The 23,851-nt window shown below is 44.0% G+C and overlaps 1 protein-coding gene across 1 annotated transcript in view; it reads right to left on the bottom strand.

Moving 5' to 3' along the window:
• Positions 1-23,851, bottom strand: part of JARID2 (jumonji and AT-rich interaction domain containing 2) — a 201,111-nt gene that overhangs the window by 50,571 nt on the left and 126,689 nt on the right. Inside the window, exon 4 of the mRNA XM_084281620.1 lies at positions 6,043-6,212. Within this exon, the coding sequence (XP_084137746.1) occupies positions 6,043-6,212 (170 nt within the window). The remainder of the gene's footprint in view (positions 1-6,042; positions 6,213-23,851) is intronic.

The raw sequence follows: 23,851 nt of genomic DNA, 5'->3' as shown, positions 1-23,851 counted from the left end.
ACTACATAAACTCTATAGTAAAGAGCAATTGGATCTCACTTATCTCACTCCACCTGCAGGAACAGTCCCAGAGGGAGCTCCCCAGTGCCTGAACAAGGGGGAGGAAAAGGCCATCTCAACCACAGAAACAAAACAGAGCCCATAAACAAACTAACATTCAAACCGTGCCTGCTCCGCTGCTGCACAAATCACGAGATGTTTAGTGCTACGGCCAACATCATGGCCAGGGTAATGACATAAAGCCCGTTTTCTTCTTCTCGGCCCGCTCTGGACAGCGGTAGAGCTAAAGCCAAAATCAGAAGAAAATTGTTCCTTTTTTAGGGAAATAGAATAATGGGAGGGAGCATGTGAATCTTCAGGGGGGAAAAAAAGACAGGTTCCCTGTCCAAACTTAAGCAAATATACACCAGAGTGGCACGCTAAATAATAATAATAATAATAATAATAATAATAATAATAATAATAATAATAATAATAATAATAATAATAATAATAATAATAAAAATAAAAATAATAATAGCAGCGTGGGGTGCCTCTCATCTACAATTCTTATCTGACAATCTCAAAGCAATTTACCTCTGCTTACCTGGCTAGATTTGGAGGCAAATCTCAAAACCACTCCTTCCCACGTCCACTTGAACCCCCTGACTACACATCCCTGTCCACCAAGAACAAGACAAGTCTGTACATCCCATCCCACTGTGCTGACATTCCCCAAATCCTACCAGGGTATTTGTCGCACCCAAGAGATCCTCAGCCCCATCACTCGCATCAAACACACCCTCCAGGGACCGCTGGATCTCCTGTGGGTTCAGAGCTTACTGAAGCTTGGGTGCACGCTGCCGGTGGGACGAAGGGCAGGGATCACCTTTGTGAAAACATGTTGGTCGCTGACCTGGCCCTGAACGGTGGGCACCAAGGTTTTGAAGCGTGGCTCCTGAAATCACAGAACTCAGGTTTTGTGCCAGTAACTTATCCTTAATCAACATCCAGCTACGCCAATACCTATATAGAGAGTTAAATGTTAGCCTCGTTTTACAGAAGAGCTGAGCAGCTCGCCTAGGGACTCGGAGGGAGACTGTGGCAAATACAAAGACCAAACCACAAGATTAGTCTTCCATTTCAACGAGCTAATTTCATCCTGTGGCTTTGTGCAGGGGTAAATATTGGAATCATTAACATCAGAAAGGGGCCTCAACACAGGAAGAGCCAGAGAAAGCACGGATCCTGCCGCAGCTGCAGCTCTTCCAGCTTGGTAACTTCTCCCGGCAGCACGAAGCCATGCGGAGATGCACACCTCTGCTCCACACCTGGAGGGACTCCAGCATCACTCCCAGCCCTGGCCACAGCGTCCCTCTGGGTACCTCAGGCTCCTGCTTTTCGTATAGCACCCACAGACTCTCCCTACCTGCGACGATGAAATTAATCTTGTGCTAAAGCACCGTGGAAGCTGCTTACCAGCCCAGAGCAACATATTCCATACGTGGACTAAAAAGCTGCACACCGGATGCATCTCTCATCCCACGCACGGAAAGGATCCTTTAAACATCACTATTACCCCTAACCCTACAAAGAACTTCAAAATTGTGGGATTACAGTCGCCAAATGCATTTTTATTAAGTGGTTTGTGCAGCGAGGACTCTGCACTCCAGAGCTTATCCTAATATTTTCAATCCGTCCAAAAATTTCATCTCAGGCACCACATGATTTAATAACACAAAATCTATAAAAATTCTTCCTCCAGTACTTTAACCCAATTATCATAAGTCTTCATGTTTTAATAGTATTTTGGAATTATGAAAAACTAACCCAGACTGCAAAGCATTTAAAACCTTACGTTTCTGGACAGCGTCAGCATTTCATTGCCTCTCTCCCAGCCCGATAAAGTCGCTGTTCCATTTCACGTGCTTATTCTGATCTCCTGAGCACATCTACGTGGTGGTAATGCTCTCCCCTGGAAGGCCGAGGCCTCAAATAATGTCCCTGATGCAGTGTTTGGCCCTCGTGGAGCTGCCCTCTTCCCACTCCCAGAGCACTCACACACAGCCCTGCTGCTGTAGTGGCACCTGCCTTGCACCCACGCATCCTCCAGCCCCATTCCTGAAGAGTACCTAAAAACACAACCCAGAGGATGCTCAGCTCAGGCACTGTACCCTAATGAGATATTACGAAGAAGACTGGGATCGACGGCCCCTGAGCATACCGCCCAAGCAAGGAGGTTAAATATAAAGAGCAAGGAGGTTAGGGAGGTTTTCTATTTTGGTTTTGCCCAGTTGTAATAAATCATCACGTTGCTAAATCATCGCAGTGCTCAAAGAACAGAACAGTCACAGGTTTTGTGGAACAGTTAAAACAGTCTGAAAACTCGATTTGTGAGATCTCAATTAAATTATCTTTATTTAGGAATCCCTGAAATTCTCCAGCATGCCAGTCCCAGAGGCCCGGCTTAATTAGAAAATTGATCATGGGAAAACTTTTTTAAATGTAGGCTCCTAATCATAGCCTTGCTGTTATCACCTTTTGCCAAGGATCCATTTCCCTCCGAGGGGCTCGTTTCTCCATCCCCCTTTAGCTCTGCGTTACTCCAGTTGCGCTATTTTTAAATTGTAAATAATTACGGAGAGAAAAGGCAACTTAAATGCACCGTAATGGAAGCTATTAAGAAAAGTTTGATCAGAGGCAGAAAATATAGCCAAAGTGAATGCCATTGTGCGACGGCAGGGAGATGACACGCTCATATCTACACAGGCTGCAGAAAGATACTAATTATGCCTCTGGCAAAGGGCACACAGGCTCCTTCAAAGAACCTATTTAAAGATAAGAACACTGCAGACAAACACTTCAGAGATATCTGTGCTAGTCCCTTCCTTCTCGTGCTGGAAATTCTAGGTCACAATTTAAAAAAATAAAAAGAGGAGGACTTTAAAATAATAGGAAGGGGGGAAGAAGGGGGAACTTGCCGAATCCGGTCAGCTAGATGTATTCCTGCGTGCCCAGATATTCATCAGCTGTTACAGCTTTTGCATCCCATTCTGTTTACCTTTTAAGAAGTAATTAGTACATTGCATTGTCAAATCAGGAGTTCAAAAAACAAGCTCTAATTAAAAATACGTTGAAAGCCCCTAGTATTCTGGCTAATGAAACCACACAGGTCATCTTGGTTAAATTACCTCCCTTTGAAATCACAGGATGCTAAAAAAGAAATAAATAAAAATACCGTGGATCGTTAGATTTTCTAAAACGTAGCAGAAGCCCAGGTAAAATGGATTCTTCTTCCTAAATATTGGACCCTGCATACAGAAGGAGCCTTTTTTCCACGTTGTGGCATGACAGCTCTGTTCCCCTGCCCGCAGAATTCAGTTGCTGCTACCTAAAACAAACCCCACAGGGTAGTGAAGAATGAACTTCTAGCTGGGGCTGGGATTTTTACATTTCTCTGTTTAAAAAATTTTAAAATGAAAGTACGGCCTGACAGGGTGCCACAAATTTACCCTCTGCTTTTCACACTGCTGCTGGGTGGGGTGATACAAGGAGAGAAACATGACCACAAAGCTGCTTTCCCACTGGTCCTGGAAAAGACTCCCTCGATGAAGCAAAGCTTTGACCTTGAACTTACTATGACGATCAGAGCATTTTGAAGGACTGGGAACTGAGAGACCCAACTTTAAAAAAAAAAATTACACAAACATGGGGCTTTACTGTCCAGCATCATATTACTACTACACTTACTACCAAAAAAAAAAAAAAAAAAAATCAAGAAGCTGAGCTTATATCCTGTCAGCATGCTTTTTATGAGTGATGCAGCACGTTTCCATGTGGCTCTGTGTCTCATTTCATCATGCAAGAGCAAACTGCCAGGGCTGGAGAGAAGGCAGAACTGACCACAGGGCCCATGATGCAAGCGATTTGGATCCCTCAACACTTTCATAAATAATTGCACACAGGTTCACAACCAAAGCAACCCCCTTCCAAAAAAACAGAAGCCTTTCTGACACAGGGTTTAAGCAAGCTTTGTTTGGGGGTGATGGAGCAATGAACTTTTTGAGAGCTGAAACGGAGGGTCAACAGCTTCTCCCTTCTGGTTTCCTTCACAGCCTGCATAACCAGACCAAGAACGTGCCATGTGTGGTGGCACTTCTAGCGCAGATTTTCCCTCGTGGTTTTCAATACCATTGTAATTGGGATCTTGCCGTCTGAACGCATGTGTTGTCTGAAATATATGAGTACTCCTGCACACTGAAGAAATTAGGAATGAATTGCAAGTCCTTAATTGACAGTACAAAACATCAATTATTCTACAGATGAATAACAAAGAAGAAAATTACAGGTGCAAGAGCTAAACAGCCACTGATTAAAATAAAATTAAAAAAAAAAAAAAGAAGAAAAACCTTCTGAATGAAGCACTGGAGTAGGACAAAAGAACCTGCGCTTCGTATTTGCATTGTTAAAGCAGAACGCTAAGAAACAGTAGGAAATAGAAAGGGAGATAAGTCACATTCCCACTCAGGTCGCCTTTCTTGAAGTGCAAGTGCCTTCGAAGCTATAAATAACACACGCTTAGTTAGCAAGCAGTGGAAACAAGCGTGTGAATGAATGCAGCCATGTGTGCTCACCCTCTCTCTCGCACACACACACACACACACACTCCCCCATCTGAATTTTCCCACCAACAACTGTGGCAGTTGGCCCAGATCACAGCAGTGACATGCTGCCAACAGACTGATCAACCTCACAGCAGACTAAATTAGAAATACATTTCCACAGATTAAATTTCAGGGGACTGCGATGCCACTTTAAACTCCATTAGATTCTGCTCCTCGCAATCCTTTAAACAAACACAAAAGCTGGTGAACAACCCTCCCTCCACCCACCCGCTTTACCAGAAGTCCCAACAGGAGGGAGGCTTCGGTTTTAAGACCAGAGTCGAGACAGATAAATTAGCAACCAGCCTAAAGCTGTCCCTAGCCTGATATCTCACAGAAGAGAGAGAAATTTTAAAAAGAGAGAAAAAACCATGTTCAGGTGGGAAAGCCTCAGCAAGGTGTTATGGGTGGTGTTGACTAGACCTGTCAGCAGATGCAACAGAGACCTCAGAACTGGCAAGGGCAACTTAAACACCAGTGGGAACAACCAGGCTTTGAAGGATTCTACCCACCAGGTAAGCCTTTTGCAGACAAGCCCTATCTGTAACAAACACACACCCTTTCAGCAGGTAATGGGACAAAACAGCAAGAGGCATCACTCCAGCACTTCAAGGACAGAGCAATGATTAGCTACAGGGGATGGGGGGCACCTGCCAAAATAGAAACAAAAATGTCCACTTGGGCAAGGCGTCCTCCTTTAGCTTAATCCGGACAGTTAGCTGTGCCTCGTGTGAAGGTCCCTAACTCTGGCAGGCAGGCTTGCAGACGCACACCAGCAATCAACTGCTCTGTACAGCTCCAGCCTGGCTCAGGCACCTGCTATCAGGTAAGTGGGTATCTCTCAGTAGAACTTCAGATGCCTTGTTTTCACCAGATCTGCACAGTGGAACATGTTTTAATTATTAATATGGTAACAATCCAGCTTCCGGGACAATTGCAATTAACAGGAATCCTTCTACCCTCCATCAGATGAAAAGCATCGCTCGAATTGAACAGCAAAGGACAGCGAATAGGCAGAAAAAGGGAATTTCCAACCAGACTTCTCTCATTGCAGGAACAAGCACTCTGGAAATTTAAGCACCTCTTCAGTTTATAGTCAGGTAAAACAAATGAGGATGGGGAGAACTTAAAGAGAGCTAGGCGAAAACCCATTCAAGATAACAGTGTGCTAAAGCGTAAAAGAAATTTCCTTCTGCACTATTACCAGCCTCGTTTTATGGCCTTTACAACCACAAACGTGAATGCTCCTGCTGCAGATAGAGCCAAATTGCTGGAGTTGAAATGCACACAATATATTCAAGCACAGCACCAGTGCGTTTGTCTAGCTGCTATGCAGCATGTGTTGCTGTGGCTTGGCCGTGAAAGAGATTGTTCCCCCAAGCTGTTGCAAGAGTCCTACCTCGAAGACAGAGGAAAGTAAGAAAATCTTCTGTCTTGGGCTTCCTTTTGGAGAGGTCAGAAATCTGAGTGGCGGGAGGGGGTAACAACGGCTCCACTATCTTTATTGGAGTTGTGCTGGGACTGTTTGGCTGGGATTGAGCAAACTTCCTTTGTGCTTGCAGCCTTGGCCTGTGGAAACAAGAGCACATAAAAAGCATGTTAGACAGAACTTGCAGGAGAGACATCAGAACATAAAAAATCACTGCTTCAAGAGAGATCAGTATCCATCTCCCACAAGTATTATCCGTAACTGAGTTAACTGTGAAGCTAGGACTTCACTTGCTTTACCTCTGGTATCTTCTGCAACAATTCAGAAAACTGGGAGGGGAACATCTTGACTATAAAATCTTTGACTACAATTTCATATGTTCCAGACATTTTCTTGCACTTCAGGCACTTACAGTTTACTATTCACTTGTTTGGAAATCAAATCTGTATTTTGCACCAGGAAAGTGTCTTTTTCTTTTTTTAAGCATTAGTTTTCTTCACTTTTTTTTTTTGTTTTTTTTTTTTATATACATATTATTATTTTTAAATCACAATGAATTAATCAATCTAAAAATGAGGTGTACTTCAGCCCCAATAAAGCTCTTAATTTATTCCAATCTGGGAGAATCTTATTTAAATAGCAAAATATGTATTAGTATACACGGTATCTATACTTGCATCCAGTTCTACAAAAACAAAGCAAAACCTTTAGGGAAAGATATTTCTGACTGGGAAAATATCAGGCAAAAGCCATTCGATTTTCATTCCCTTGGCTGTGGCTTCGAAGACAGGAAGCAAGGAGGTCTGGGCTGTGGTTAATAAGTATTTATGATGAATTTGTAATAACGAAGGACATGCACAGAGTCATGGTAGTGGGCAATGGACTCACGCTCTCTGGTAAGATTTAGAGTGTGACCATATGTACAGTTATGGGAAATAAACAGAAGCAAGTGGTTTTGGCAGTAAGGCTGCAAATTATTTCAAGCCTATCTGAAGGCTCTGATTAACTACTAGGTGGCAATGAATATGATTTTCTTTCATACGTCTAGAACACAAATTGGCATTAGGGAATGTGCTTGGGGGCAGGACAGATACCCAGAGGGGGTCTCGCCAGGAGCCTGACTCGGCTCAGCATTTAAGAACATGCTAATTTCTCACTTAAGCAACTGGGACTCTAATTATGATCTTTATTACAGCTTCAAAAAGGAGAGAAGCTGCTGAAAGAACTTAAAACCTTGTTGAGAAAGGATGCAATTTTATGTCATTTTCCTCCCTATTAGCAGAGTATTTACATAATGTAAAACTGAACCATGTATCGAACAACACTAAAAGGAAAAGCCAGGTCTTGTTATTCCACTGCAGGCTTTACTGTTATGACTTAACGAAAGCACAGATACCATTCAGTGCGGATGAAACACGTAATTGGTAAACCTCTTCTTTTTCACGGATATTAAACTTAAGTGGTCGGGTAGGAAGAGGTTTGAAACCGTATCTTAAACTTCCTCATTTTTGTGGCTAAAGCAGGGAAAAAAATGTTTTAAATCCCAGCAGCGTTTATCCACATATATGCACGTCCTCTAATGACAGCAGAGAACAAAACCGGCATTCAGCAATTTTCTCCCTAAGCTCCACATAAAATTGTCCATGTCCTCACGATCCTCACGCCTCCAAATAACTCCGACAAAAAAAATCCCTGCTCAACCCTCGCAGCAATTCTTACTGTTTATTTGCATCTCCTTAGTGACAAGTATATTATGGTGTTTATAATATTTTTTATTTTTTTTTTATCACAGTGCTTGTAATTTGTGAACTGGAACTAAAAGACTAATTGAACACATATTTCCTTGTATCTACAAGGAATTATCTTTCCAGAATGAAGGTCTTATATAGATCTACCTACATATTCCCCGAGTTACTCGGATTGCATTGCAAAGTGCTATTCTTCCAAGCAGACAGAGGACTCTTGCATAGGATGAATGGGATTTTAATTCCAACCAACTACATTTCTATCAGCAAAACCACACATGTGGCCAGAGAAAAATGCTTTGTGTTGGCTTCTGTTCTGCACAAAACATATGCTCTCTGGCCAAAAAAGCAGACTATAAAGGTCAACAAGTGAGATCCCTGCCTGCTGCTGTCATCTGTGGAGCGATTCTTCCCCGCAGACGTGCTGCTGAGGCCGGGCTGTTAAAAACACGCACAAGCCACTGGCTGGATCGGCCAAACGTTTCTCGGAAACTACCTGCTTCAGCCCGGTGTGATCAAAAGTATGTAGCAAGGAGGACTCTGCAACCCCCTGAAAAGCAAGAAGTAAGCATGTTTTGTGGATCAGAATTAACCCTTTGTAGCAAGGCCAGGCCTGGGGGTCTGCAGCATCTCTGTTATCGGTCCCTGAGGTATGGAAGGGGGATTAGGGAAGGACTTGTGGGCTCAGCGTAAATGTTACATGAATTAGGGAACTGCAAGTACTTTGGGCTCAGTTTTTCTTTAAAGATGTACTTTCTGCTGGCCTTCCTTCCCCAGCACAAAGGACTCCTGCTTGCTTTGCTCACCCCGTCCCGCTGTGCTGGCCTCCCCTCTCCCACCCGGACAGCGGGGCCATCTTTTCCCCATCCCCGGCTGCAGCTCCCGCGGGGGCCCTCCATCTCAGCGCCGACAGCTAAAAAGCCAGACCTTTCCTCAGATTCCTTTCAGGCTACGGCCGTGAACTTTTGCCGTTTCCTGAGGAGGCAGCGGAGACTTGTTGCCGTATGATCAAACGTGTCAGGGATGCTTCCCCTCCACTTCTGCTGCGCCTTGCCACGCTTCCTCTCGCTTGGCCGTCCCTCACTCACCAGCTCCGCAAAACCAGGCCTGCTTCTTCTCAAACACTGCTTTCTTCATAAAACCCCGAGCAGTTACGGAGCCATCAGCATCACCAATTCAGTTTACAAAAGCTACAAACGAAGGGACCCTTTTATGAGTGCCGTGTCCTCGAGGTTTCTGCAATTAACTGGTTTATGCGCAGGCAGACATTTGCTCCACGGGCTCCTGAGGAGCTGTAAGGAGGGTGTAAGGAGCCTAAGCATATCCAGGAAACAAAAGCAAGCCTTCAAGCAGCTCCTGCTCCATGTTTGTGTGCAGATGGCCACTCTCAAAGGTGGGCCAGCAGAGGAAAAAAACACACATACGCATTGCAAAACACGGGTAACACAACTCAGGGCTGCTTCCTTGCGAAGGAACGCACGCATCTTAACAACCTGATACCTCCCCGTGAAAACCTCTGGAAGCATAAAACCAATTATTTCGGGTATGGTTTCCCGTTACACTTAATCCAATAGAAGTGTGAGGCTGCTGCCAAGGAGGAGGGAGGGAGGGAGGCTGGGCCCTCGGCTCGGGCTGCCTCCGATGCAGCCCAGCAGGCCGCAGCGCTCGCTCCGCAGCCAGCAGGAATGGGTGAGGAGGCAGCAGCAGGGCTCAGGAAGACATTTCGTGTTTGATAAGCTCATAACAACGCCGGTGTGGTTTCACTCTTCGCTTGTTAAGGCGACGGTTTCTGACAGAGTGACCTATTTAGCATACATCGGGCAACGGGGGATGGATGGGCACATGCGGCAGAAAGAACGACGACGACGACAGCCATCCAGTTTGCTTCCTCCAAATAAATCGCTCTCTCTGTCCTCGTCTAAAGGGGATGTGCTACACAAGGCTTGCGAATATTCAAACGGAGGAACTGTGCGAGAAGGAAAAGGATGCGGGAAAAACTCCACACCACATCTAACCACCTTGCAAACACCAAACAAACAGCCAGAAACATCCAGGCTACTCAAAAATAAATAGCATCTCACCTTCTATCAATAGAAAGTTGTTTTCCTTCTCCTATTTTTGATAGACTTGAAACGTCTACCTAGGAGACAACATTCAAAAAATCCTCTGTTTGAGAAAGCCTTTGGTTCCTTTTGGTATGCTTCGCCTCTACACAGCCTCCCATTTAGGTCTGAGACTGCAAATTACAGCCAGAGACTGAAACTGCACAGCAAAAAATATCCCCAGCGTACAAACCCAGGCTAGGCTAAAAACCATTTCTCTCCAAAGTGAAATACACTTTTTGATGCTTTCCTCGCCTGGACTTTATTTTTAGTCGAATGTTTGAAGCAAATGATGTTATTTATAATCAAAACGCTACAGTTTGTGTTAGCTAAAAATACTTCAGAAATGCCTTTTAAAATAGAGTCTCCTAGCACCATTTCTTCAGCATATAAAAAAGGGACGTGTTTAGTAAGAAAACACACACTATACAAAGGCAGTTTTTTCTTTGCAAAGCAAAGCTCAGGCTGGTAATACCAGCCTGGGCTACATTTAGTAAATATTAATACTCCAGATAACCCCGTGTGCTGTTAGCTACAAACCACGCATTAAATTCGCACCATGTTAGATTCATAACCAAATCCCTACAAAAATCTTCCACTATCTTCACTTTATTTCTCCGTAACACCTCAATAAAAGCAAAACGCAGGTATTGTACAACACAGAAGTGCGGTGTGGCAGTAGGCACAATCAATTTGATAACACACCCATGTTCATACTCATCTATTTATAACAAATTCAGGGGTTGAGAAGCTGACCGCACAGCCAGGCATCTCAACTGGCAAGAGATTTGCCAAACAAACTTTATCTGTTTCAAACGTTCTCCAATCTCTAGTAACCTGCAGATTTTCGTCGAACTTCCTGCTTGTTATATACTGCAATATTTGCTGGCTGTTTCATCTCATAACCTTTAACTTACTCTTTGAACTTCATTTTTATCTTCGTTGTTTCCTGCTTTTCTGTCGCCTGATGTTTACGTCCTTTTTTCTTTCTCATGGCACCACTAGAGTTACATTTCCAGACTCTAAAGGAACTGTAGCTGTTTGAGTGTCACCATTTCATGATTAATTCACATTTCCCTTTTTGATGAAGCAAGTTTTCCAATTTCTGAGCTGCTAGGCATCACCCTGCAAGCAAACGCTAAGGGCTCTGCGTCTCTTTCTAAAAGCAGCATCAGTATTTGGTTACTTTGCTTTAGTCATTTCTCCCTCTTGAGAAACTGCAGTGTATTTGTAGATATTTAATTGCATTACATTAAAGTGGCTACTACCAACTAGTATGAGTTTTCACCAAATAGCACAGTGATAATTGGGAATACAGGATCACTGCCTGACCTAGGACTAGCTGTTGCTGCCACGGGCATGCTCTGGCATGGACGGGAGCTCCAGTTTTCAAAAACCAAGGTGAGCATGAGAAACTTGGTGCTGGAGGTATCACTCTCATGGGACAACTGGGAAATTCTGGCCCAGTATTGCACTTGCCATCAGGAGGTAGGGCTACGTTACATTTTGCACTTTCATTCCTGAGAAAAAGCCCAAAACATTCACTCCAAACAGCAACCTCTGAGAATCATCAGGGCTCCAGATTTCAAACCAACATGTTGTCTACAGCACTGCCAAAACTAGATTAAATATAACAATATATATAAATATATATATATATAATAGCATAGAATAAAATAGAAAAAAATAAGGTAACATAAAATAACACAAAATGACGTAAAACAAAAATCCCCAACCATGAGAGTGAAGATCACTTAGATAAACAAAAAAATGGAAGAAAAAATGTGCACACAGACTACAAGGATATCTTGTTGGCTCTCCCTGGAGCACACTTGAGAGCAATGCTTAGCTCTAGCAATACTAAGCAGTGTTTCTACCTGTCTGTATTCAGACGCCAAGCCAACCACTGTGCCCTGAGTTATGACTTCAGGCAAAGCTCTGCAAATATGCAACACCGCAGCACAAGCAGAAAGCCAGAGAACAAAGGAGGGCTCAGAGCTGCGTTTCTCCTCCCACAGCCCTCTAGCTTGTGGGGCAGTATTTCCTGCCCGTATCAGTGGTAAATTACCTGTTGTCCTTCCAACACTGTACTTTACTCAGCAAGTTGGCATCAATAGAAATGGTGACTCCACCATTTTCTGTGTTTTCCCATCTATTTGCACCAAAAAGGAATTAGAAGGGTAGAAATCTGGTTGCTCCTGACCACACCAGTGAAGGTAAACCAGTGAAAAGCATAAAGACACTGTAAGACATGACTCCTTCAAAATGATTTGCAAGACCGTGTAATCCAAGACACAATCTAAACCTGCATTTCTAGGTAAGAGATGACATAATACTTACTCATGTCATCTGCTCAGAAGAATATTGGTTAATTTTCAGAAGAGTAAAAAATTCTGGTATGCTTGAATACAACACTTTTTTTTCAGAAATTAATTTTATTGAGCCCTTTATTCACTCAATCATCTGTACTCTCTTTGGTCTTTTTTTTTTTTTTTTTTTTCCCTAATTGGGCCTAAATTAATAACGCAACTTAAAGCCAGCCTTAAATTCTCAAGTGAATGATTTGACACAAAACATGGAGACCACCTCTACTCAGTCCTTGATTATTGAGCCCAGCAGAGCACATTCCATAAACAACATTTCGTGCTCTAAAACTCCAGCCACAAGGAATGGATACACATTTTCCTTTGGTAGCTTTTTCCTTTCCTTTTTTTTTTTTAATTTTTTTTCCCTTCTGTTTGTTTTAAATGGGAAACAGTTGGTTTCTGAGAATCTCCTCTCCCACAAATAATGGAAAGGTGCTTGGGAATGACATTTAATGAATGATAATTGAACTAACCCATATGCTCAATGACTAGTTCAAAGTACAGCTGACAACTTAACCATGCCTGTTAAACACGGCACAAATTACCATTAATTCTGGAATTACGTATTTTTCCTGACCACGTCCACTGATCACAAGAAGATATTTGCAGTCTCCAAAACTGCCTCGCTTCATGTGGTTTAGCAGAAATACTTATACCCAGTAAGTAAAATTGCTGGCTGCTAAAACAACATAGAAGACAGCCCTGGGCAAAGAGAGAGCTATTAAAAGGCCCTGGATGCTGATTACCACCCCTCACCGTGTTAACTGTGGAGGAACTGGACAACTGCAGGCACCCACACATATGAGCAGCCACCGTGAAATGAGGATGCCGACCTTGCCTGCTAGTCGAAGGTCCATGCTAGTTGGTGTAGAAGTTGTAGAAAACTAACATGCATTCAGATCTCAGCTCTGGATTCACGCTGTTCAGCTGTTCCAGTGGCCCAGGTGACCCTGAGAGGGATGAATCACACTGCGTACTGAATTCCCTCAGGGTTTGTCCTGAGACATCCACGGTGGCCAGGGACATTTGACGGTACTCTGCCAGAACTGCAGGGTTTCCCAGTGTCAATGTGAGTCCCCTCAACAGACCTCAGGATGCACAGCAGCAAAGAGGAGCAAGAAACAGAGGGCAGAGGGAAAAGAAAGAAAAATGTCATTTTTCCCTCTGGTCCTGCCAGAAGAAGAGGTCAGACAATGCCCCCTTGTACTGATATCAGGGAACCCCACGGGTTCAGTCACCCGGCAGTACTTGCAGTGGGAATCACAACCAAGAGAAAACTCAATTTGAAGACCATAAGTGAGGATATGGCAGCTGAATGAAGCTCTCAGGAAGCTGTTTTCCTACAGTTATCTACCTCTGTTACAAGATCACGCTATAGCAAACATCCTACAGACTGCCCATGAATCCAGGTCCCTCTGTAACTGGTGGATCTGGACCATCTATTTCAGCCAGACCATGGGTCATTTACATCCACTTTCTCCAGGGTCGTCCCACCTGAGACTGGACAGGAATGTTTTCTCCTCCATGTGGGCATGTGGTGAGCTGTACGTGGCAATAGATGGCAGAAGAGATCCTTCTGAACACGGGAGACAGGTGGTGCCACCCTTCCTTTGTCCTGCAGTGGCTCTTAAAAACTCCCATTTCAGAGCAGGTTCACTTCTACTCTAAGAACCTGAGCACAGGTACTGCACAGCTACTTTAACCTTTGACCGTGCTGTGGGCTGCAATCCAGCTGTATTTCAACTGCAATCAATTTGCTGGTTGCATAATGCCACCCAGGTTAAGCTTTCCGATTCACTGGTTCACGTGGAAATGGAGTAACAACAATGCAGACTTCACATGGGCTCTGAAACCAGCCTCCCAAGGTCCCGGTTGCAGCAGCCCGTTTTGGAGAGGGCTGTGCACTGGGAGCATCTCCCTTCTTGCTGTTCTTCAGGCACCGACACCTACCGGAGCATTTGGCAGATGAAGACTTGAGTCCCAGGTCCCTGCTTCCAGAAAGGGGGACTTTCCTGCTTGAGTGATCCAAGACGCTCAGCTTGACCGAAACCAGCAAGTTTTACAAAAAGCACATTGCCAAGGGCCGACTTGAGGCCAGGTCTGCTGTTCTACACCACACAGTTGCACGAGAAGAGCATCACCACATGTTGGAAAATTAAAATGCAAAACCACAGCAGCAAGGGGAAAAAAAAAGAAAAAGAAAAAAAAAAAAAAAGTAAAGGAACTTGTTCATGTTCGCTTGTGTTTTAATAATCGTTAGCAGATGTCTGAGTGATTATGTCTTGACAATCTTTGCTTCAAGGAGGAAGTCACCAAAACATACACTTTTTTTTCACGTTAAACACCGTCCTACGTGCTGGAGGTAAGCAAGGTAAAGCCCACAGTAAAAACACCTTCCCCACTGGAAGGAGGATTGAAATTCCAGTTCTCTTGCAAGGTCTCCACCTACTGGCAAAGAACCGTCAGTGTCCCACTGTCTGCGCTCGCTGCAGGTGGAAGAGCAAAGCAATCAATCCCCTTTATTTTTCTGATATTCAGTGTAGCCAGCGTTGGGAAGCCTAGAGGCAGGGAATGGTCTGCCCTTTCCCTTCACCTGCTCTCCAACCCCATCCTTCCCTCAGCGTGTCTGTTGGATAACCAAAGTCCCCGTTACATGTAATCCACCACAGATACTTTTTTTCCAAAAAGACTATTCGGCCCTACAGAAAGATGCCCCACCCTACGGAAAAGATTGTGCAGAATGTTAAAATGTGCCCATTTCTCTAAAGCGTCAGCCTTTGCCACCTCTTCAATCACACACAAGTCAAAGACACTTTTGCACGACATACCTCGCAGCTTCAAGATTCTCCTAGGATCACTTTCAGTGCTCTCAGACATCTGAAGGGCATTTGAAAAACCTGTTTGCTTCCCAACTCCTAACCAGCAGACATGAAACAAAACCATAATGGTTTGGGTGACAGCGCTTCCTTCTTCATCACTCATGCAATGGCCTCTGGTACTCCAGCTGAAACCCCAGCTCCTGACAAATTCAGTGCCACCCTTTGTTCCATGCTCCTCTTGAAAACGGTTGCAGATTCAGACCGACTGGTGAACAATACACCAAACCAATCAGCCCCCTCTCTAGCAATTTGTCCAACTGCTAAAAATCAAAAGGTTTCAAGATCAAAGCCATGCAACTGAAAAAAATAAAAAATAAAAAAATAAAATAAAAAAAGTCTTTTCACTATGAGCAGCCTGTTCTCTGCAACTGTGTTTCTTTGTGTTTTTAAAGTTATTTTACAGCTCATTTCATTCTTGTTTTCCAATCTCAGGAAAGCATGCATACCTCAGCTACTGCCATCTTTCACCTTTTGCCCGAAAAGCAGCTTGTGCTGGCTAGAAAGCCCGAGATTACTTCTGGCAGAGATGTCAGAAGTAACAGCGTATGGATCATTTTAGCCATCATCTGAACGGCTGAAGAGCTTCCTGTTCAATTAAGCCCCCCATTAATCCCTACCATTTGAATAAATTCTTCCGTCGGCCGGCAGGAAGTGATAAAAGTCACACAGTCAGGAGGTTGGGGGCATTTTAACCTCTCGCAGAGGTTGCTGCTTGCAATCGAACCATACCTGTAACCAGATATCCCCACTGCCCGTGGGGGCTGCCTTCCCGAGGCTCCTCCACCATCTGGCTATTAGCAGGGCCTCGGCATTCCTCTGGAAAAGCACGGCATTTAGATGCATGGCGAGAGAAAGCTGAAGAAAAGACTGAAGACGTGCTCTACCTGCCTCACAGATTTTACTCCGATAAGCTGCGAAGTGATCGCTTCTGCATAAGATGCCCATCAGTCACACTCGCTGTCCTGCGGACTAAGATCATTAAATAGAAACACGCAAATGAGCCTGGAAAGGAAAGGGGCCGTGCGTCCCACACCTCTGCTTGGAGCCCCCGACGCGAGGGGGCTGGCTGGACTGCCAGAGCACGCCGTCTTTTCTCTTCCTCCTGAGTGCCAGATAAAGTAGTTGGGAACTAATGATATGGATGGAAACTATGGTAACAATTCCTATGCCCCCACCATCTATCGCCTTCCCTGTAGACTTTCTTTCTCTACCTGCCGAAATAAGCATTCAATACCCTCTCGTTTCTTGCAGGATGTGTCGCCCCGCCCCGGGAAACTCTAGTGAAAAGATGATAAATGCAGATCGAACCCATTTTGGTACCTGGTAATTATAGTAAAAGCATTCCCCTTCCCCCCAAGCAGTGCAGGCACACCGCTGATTTGTCAGGGAGCTGGCAAAATCACAGTCCCTCTGAGAAGACTTTGTTGGCAGAAGAGTTGCATGTATCGAACGCTTCATCTTCCCCAAATCCCTCCTTACTTCTATTTTTAGGATATGGTGGTATCTGAGCAGCTGGATGCCTGAAATTTGATGGCATGACCAAGACAAGCTAACAGCTTGCTGATGGTGGAAGAGGAAGGCCACGTTCCTCCTAGTCCTGCACCCTCTTGTGGGCTTTGTGCCACGAAGGGACAGGGGGACACCATCCAGCTGGGAACACTGCGTTGCCCCGTCTGCATCTTCCTGCCCTAAAGGAGGGGTTTGGTTGAGTTTAAACCGATTTCAGAGAGGGCTGCTGCTGAGAAAGGGTATGGTTTATGCTCTTTGCTTCATCTCCAGCCACGTATTCCTGCTTATGCCAGCACTAGAGCTCCTGAGACCCCATAATCAGCTGGCTGAGGAAGTCAGTCTAGCTGAAAATTAATTTGTAGGTTGATTTTTTTTTTTCTTTCCTGGGTTGGGTTTCATAACCACAGAACTGCTGGTGTTGGCACAGAAGAGGTGGTGAGAACTCATGGGAGGAAGCACAGGACTGCCTTTTCCAGTAGCAGCTTGCATTAAGATCACCTTAAGCTGACTGAGGAACACATTAGTTACTGAACTGTAAAATCGGAACGGAAAGTGCACCTGGCAGCAATGCCACTGCTGTCCCCTTTGCTGTCAACCCTCTTGCGGTGGGAGCCTCAGTCTCCATGAAGATTTTGCAGCAAGGAAGACAAAATTTTGTTTTGTTTTGTTTTACTGAAGTAATGACAAGGCCTGACGATTTGCTGCACATCTGGCTCCATACGTAGATCACCAACCGTTCTTCCCCGTACTGTCTGTCACAAGCAAAGCCTGAGCTTACAGATGTGGAAACAGGGAAGAGAGGATGGCAGCCCAGATGCTGTCTGCACCGACTGTGGCAAACACAGCTGAGCTGCATGAAAGCTGGGTACTTGCTGATCTGGATGCCCGCCGCTGGTCGAAATGTTGAGCCAACACGCTGGCTCACATCAGGCTTCTTTGCAAGTGTCCCTGATGTGCAGTTGCCCTGCCCTGGCCTGCTGCTGGTCACCATTTCCCACCTGAACTTAAGACAATGACCGAAGGAGGGCAGGCAGGAGGATTAAAACCCTCAGAAAAATGGTGGGGGTACGCACAGGCGTGCTTAAACCAGGTCAGGGCTTGAAGCTGGTTTGCCACACAGCTGTGCAAGGAGTCGTGCCAGAGCGCTCCCACGCAGGAGCAGGAAGAAATTGGCAATCACTGCAGCCGGGACTGCCGCTGAACATTTGATGGACTCTCAGCATCAGTTCATTTAGATCTAAAAAAAACTATGCATCTGAAAGGCAATTGGTGAAAACGCCATATAAAAGAAAAAAAAAAAAAAAAAAGTTGAAAAATGAAAGAAACGAAATTGGAAAGAACACTTGAGCAGCAAGAGAAAGCAGGCAATAAGCCCGGGAGCAATAAAAGAAAGTAAAACATTGCTAGGGAGTGCAAGGAGCCAGTTCGGGAAAAGTAGAAGTTACCTGAAAATAAAATGGAAGCCCTGCAAGACAGAGAAGGGGAGCAAGAACTGCAACACGGCCGACAGCATGCCTGATCAGAAAACTGTGGAAATCCTCTTTGTTACCAGCCAGCTGCTGAGAAGAACCCAAGCCACAGGTAAACAAGTACACGGAGCGTTTCATAAAGCTCCTGACTAGTTTCTGTGTTTTAAATTATATTAATTAGGGGTTCGGTAGCTAGGGAGACTGTTCAAAATAACAAACAATAAATGCAACCACAATGGATTGTATAAGTGACTGCCCTTAGCGCTAAGGAAATCTTAATAGCTCGAAGGTGAGAATTAAGTCAACAAAGTCAACAAATAAAATAAATGCATCTTTTATCACACCATTACCAAGGGAAGAAAATGCCAAAAGGCAGAACAAGAGATGCTTCTCCTGAGGCCTCGCTGGCAACACAAGATTGCCCCAATTTAATTAAATAAGTTTTGTTAAATCAGTTCAAATCCACGTGGACTATTATGGGTTAAGAGTAGGTTAAACCAGTGCCTTGTTGACAGATAAATCAAACAGACAGCCTGTCCATACAGCCTCCTGTGCTGGTTTAGCTTCATTAATTTAAAAGCTACATCTTAAGTTAAATTAACACAACCCACCTAGAAAATCTCCGCAAAGCACCATGATTAAGACTCAAATGATTTTGGATCGGTAAATCTAAAATCTCTTTGAAAACTATCCCAGATTCCAGCCCACTTACTCCACGACTTACTGTTTTCTGTGCTGCTTTTCTATGCAGACTGAGCCCAGAGTTTGTGTTAGGTAGAAACGTGAGCTCTAATTTCTCTAAATATTTGAATTCTGTACTTTGGGAAAGGTATTGACTCCAAGTTCACATTTTGAATCTATAAGGCAACATGAAAAATGCACCAGACTGAGACAGCCACGGCCTCATACAGGGATCAAAGTCTAGGAGTGAGTTTTGCCAAACATGCTAAAGCACAAAAACGTATCTTGTGCATTCACCAAGGCTCTTCCCACCCTCGAGGAGCTCCTCAGAGCAAGGCAGTTTTAAAAGCATTCCAGGTATTCAGTGCAGCAGCGTTATATCAGCCTACAAGATGAAATACTGGGAATAACTGGGTCACTACCAGCAGCACCCTTCACAGCCGTTGCGTGGCCCTAGTTAGCACAACACAACTAATCTGGCTCACAGTGCTTAAACTGAATAAAATTAAACTATATACCTAAATTCTACTCTATTATGTATATTATACGTGCACATATATATGTTTATATTTGTAATCTACAATAAAAAGCAACTATCAGAGAAAAAGATCAGAGAAGTTCACAAAGATCAGCACCTCTCCTGTGAAGAAAGGCTGAGGGAGCTGGGGCTATTCAGCCTGCAGAAGAGAAGGCTCCAAGGTGCCCTTCTTGTAGCTTTTCAATACTTAAAGGGGGCTTATAAAAACGATGGAGAGTGACTTTGCTCAGTCAGATAAGGACAAGACAAGGGGAAATTGTTTTAAACTAAAAAAGGGGAGATTTAAATTAGAGGCTAGGAGGAAATTCTCCACTCAAGAGGGTGGTGAGGCACTGGCACAGGCTGCCCAGAGCAGCTGTGGATGTCCCATCCCTGGAGGTGTTCAAGGCCAGGCTGGATGGGGTTTTGGGCAACCTGATCTGGTGGGAGGTGTCCCTGCCTGTGGCAGGGAGGTGAACCAGATGCCATAATACCAGCAAAACCCTGAATGAAACGGATGGAGTGTTATCACCCCCAAGTGCAGATGCAAAGAAAAGCAGCTGTTGTCACTCACATCCTCACCCAGCATTAGGAGTGTCAAATTAAAGACTCATCAGCTTCACTGAGCAGTTCCTTTGGACGGATTTAGCAGCCAATTATTACGTAGAGGCATTTCCCTGAAGACAGGAGGTTTTGAGGCAAAAAACAGCAGTGGGGGAAAAAAATAAAAAAATAATTTAAAAAATGGTGAGTTATATTTTCTTTACGACAAGCCAAGAGGAACAGAGAGAGATCTGCAGTGCCAAACCCCCCAAAACAGTCATGAGGTTCCCCGAGTTGTAGGGAAATGCAACAAGCCAGGGTAGTTCTTACTCCAAACCCCTTTCTCAGCTGATAGCAGGGAACTCATAGGTGTAAGTATTTCTTGGCAATGTTTGCATGTTCCCCATTCTGGTTCATGAACAAAAAAACAAGCCAAAGGCACCCTGTTTGGGTCAGCTGTAGCCCAGAACATCAATCTCTCTGATTTAGACTGCTGCAATGGAAAATGAGACGTGTCAAAAGCTAGTTTTCATCTTTATTTAAACGAATTGCATGAAAATTACCATAAAACAAAGTGCCACTCTCCCCATCCCCAACTTGTCACGTTTCTAGACAAGAAACAGAAAGAAAAACTACATCAGCTTAATTTATAGCATCTCCGAAATGACCCCTGGGGGTAAAAACATCGGCCTACAGATACTGCTCAGGTAACAATATAAATACGAGGACGAAATTACTCAGCTTCATGACACGGTATGGTAACAACAGCTACAGCAAAAATATGGGCTAAGCTCAAGTTTCCCAGTGCTCAGAGCATCCATCAGTGAGACAGGCATGGCATCTCAATGCACTAGTTGTGAAACTGAGGCGAATCCACTATTTGCATGCCCTGGAGTTACTTCTGCCTTGGGCACAGGGGTTCATGGCTCCTTGGTTATCCGCAGGAGGAGCTGTGAGAGGCCTCAATGTGTGAAACTGCACTTCCAGAGCACTGCAGATAGCCCCTAACTACTATGAAATGGGACTTTGGATGGTTAAACTAATAGGATATGCAAAAGAAAGAGCTATTTCTTTAAAAATAAACTTTTAAGGAGGGGGAAAAACCTTCAAAACCTGCAACTTTCAGTATAGGAACTGCAGCAACTCCGCCTACCAGACGGCACGAGAAGGCTGTGTGATGCCATCAGTCAGGCACTGGTTTATGCAGATGTCAGTAAGCAGTTTGTTTTCATCAATAGCACAAGATGCCTGGAGCATCACCAGTTTTCCTATGTTCATTGTTTACCAGAAAACACAACTGTCTTACCTCTGATTAGCTGCCATTTCTCAAGGTTCCCTGCCTTTATTTTCTCTCCCTCAAGTATAACGAGCGCTTTTACAAATAATACTAAAAACACAGACTAAGGAGAAAATAAAGCTCACACTGTGGGAAGCTCATTGCACGAGGCTGGAAGATTTAAAGCAATGATAAACGCATTACATTATGTTTCACGTATCATTAAGTAAGGCAGAGCTCCATCTTTAAGCTACCTAGCTTGAGAAGGCACCCCCTCCGAGAGGGGGACGAGCCCCAGACAGACGCAGCGACGTGCCACGCTGCTTTATGTAACAGCATTTTCCGAAGGGATGAGCAGGGAGAGCACTTTCTGCAATGCATGGAGAGCGTGCAAGAAGTCACTGTGCACATAGAGAGGAGAAAAGGCACGCAGGAACCCATCTCATCCCAAATAACTCCAAAGGATCGCCAGCTGACGAGGTGTGCTGCTGCGGCTGAGTCTCACCAGTGCTCAGGCCTCCTCGCTCCGTGCTTCATCCACCCCAGCAATACAGCTGAGATCTTCATAAATCCGCCCTCTGATATTCAATCTGGAAAAAATAACCACTGCGACACAATGCTTTGGAGCTTTTCATTTCTGCACTCATTAAAATAATTAAGGAACTGAGACTGACATTAGTTTTTTCTGTGGGGTTTTCCATGTCCTCGTTAAGAGGTTCTATGGCCGACATGACTCAGAAATTTCGAGCTCATTATACAGAGCCACCTAAATTAGTATTCCGCTCATGGGCTTAATAGGTATTTAAACAATGTAAGAGACAGGTTTTGTTTTGTTCTTTTTTAATTGATAGAATAAACTGTATTCAAATGCTCAGAAAGTCTCACTTGTCTGTGATGCAGAGCGGGCTGAATGAGCAGAGCACAAACAGTCCTAGGATCCTTTGTTGCCAATAAGGCAAATGAGACGAGTAGGTTTCCTCCTCCATCTCCAGGCCCTTGGTAATTAAAGATAGCAGCTCACCTAATGTTCAGGAAATGCCATAAACATTTGTTTTCATTAAGGCTCATATTGGGAAACCAGGCAGATTCTGTTGAATAAAACCTAGCAGAAAAACACTTCAGTAGAAAAGGTCAGGATGGTCCAAAGAAACAGCAACGTGAGGAACAAGCATGGAAGCAAACAAAGCACAAAAGTCAACAACCAGTTCACACCTTCTGGACCGTCTAATATCGCTAAAGAAGCACGAAGAAGAACACAAACAGAAAACGGATTTCTTTTTTAAGGACTAAAGGGCTCAGTGCTTTTCATATAAAATTACAACAGAAGTTAACTCTCAGAAGAGGTTGACTCAGAAGACCAAAACGTTCTTCGCATTATGTTAAAAACAGGAACCCATGTCGAAAAGGCCAACTACGAAAAGAGACTCTGCTATCCTTATCAATTATTATTGGGGGGAAAAAAACAAAAAGGCAGAAGAAGACTTCCTTCCTCCTACATTTTTGGGACCATGAATTAGCTCTGCCCTTAACGAATGCCCTTCAAGTCCTGCCTTCCTGGTATCAAAAGTAAACAATATAATATTACAGGGGAAGAGGCGAAGCAAAACTCTGTGTGGACATTACCTTTGAACTACTAATTGTACTGGTAGGAAAAACAATTTTTCTTCTGGCAACCGTGTTGCAAGAAAGCTTCCCGTAATTTCCCAGCCCCAAAAAAGTGCCTGACTCAACAGGGTTTTCTATTCCCTAGTAGAAAAAAAAGGATTACTGAAGGTGTCCGTGTCCTCCAGACTCCACTTCAAGAAGATTTTATTGGTTTGCTTTTTTAAGTCAGATTCTAAAAGACATGTGCCTGAGCAGATAGAAGAGTCCTGTAAAAATTAAATTAAAAAAAAAAAAAGAAAAAAGAAAAAGCACACCCAGAGGACAGGAGAGATCAGAACAAGCTGAATGTATCAGGGTCTGGAAATCTGCCCAGATACTGACATATTGTTGTCTGTCCTCATGTCAAACTGTACTTAAGTCCAAAGAGCCTTTCAAAACTGCTATACGAAGATATGGTATACGAAGATTAAATTTACACTTCCTCTTAGAAGACAGAGTAACAAGAACTTCTAATGTATTCCCTTTTAACTTGCCTTTTTCATGTTAAAAAATTAGAAATAATGATGTGACAGAGCTGCATTTCTAATACCGTCAGAACTCAGTCTCGGGGAAAGGAGCAGGAGGAATCTTTCTCTTCCAGACCTGAGAAGAAGCACAGCACCGTGCCCAAATCCTACCTTTCTCACCCAGCCCAGCCCAGCCATTTCCTTCCTTTATGGCAAGTGGATCGAATATTTCAGCAGTGACCTGTCAGCGTTTTGTAGGAACGGGGAAATTAGCATACAGCTGCATCCCCAAGCAGGCAGAGGGCTTTGAACAGCATGTGAAAACCCAATAGAGAAGCAAATCAATCTGAAGGCTTGAACTGAAGACAGCACACAGCACCAAAGAATAGGAGAGACGCACACCACCATCGGCTAAAGCAGTTAAATTTCCTGAAATTGCTAAAGCGGGTGAGGGTGGGGAAACATAGCACTCAGGAAGATTCAACTAAGAAGTTTAAAAATAAAAATGATGACCATGATTTGGAATAAAACTCTATGTTGGGAAGTTTCCGTGCCTGAATTAGAGGAAAACAATGAGGTTT

This window comes from Netta rufina, assembly GCF_964035555.1.
Source record: "Netta rufina genome assembly, chromosome: 2".
Classification (NCBI taxonomy): Eukaryota; Metazoa; Chordata; class Aves; order Anseriformes; family Anatidae; genus Netta; species Netta rufina.
This window is presented reverse-complemented; position numbering and strand designations above follow the sequence as displayed.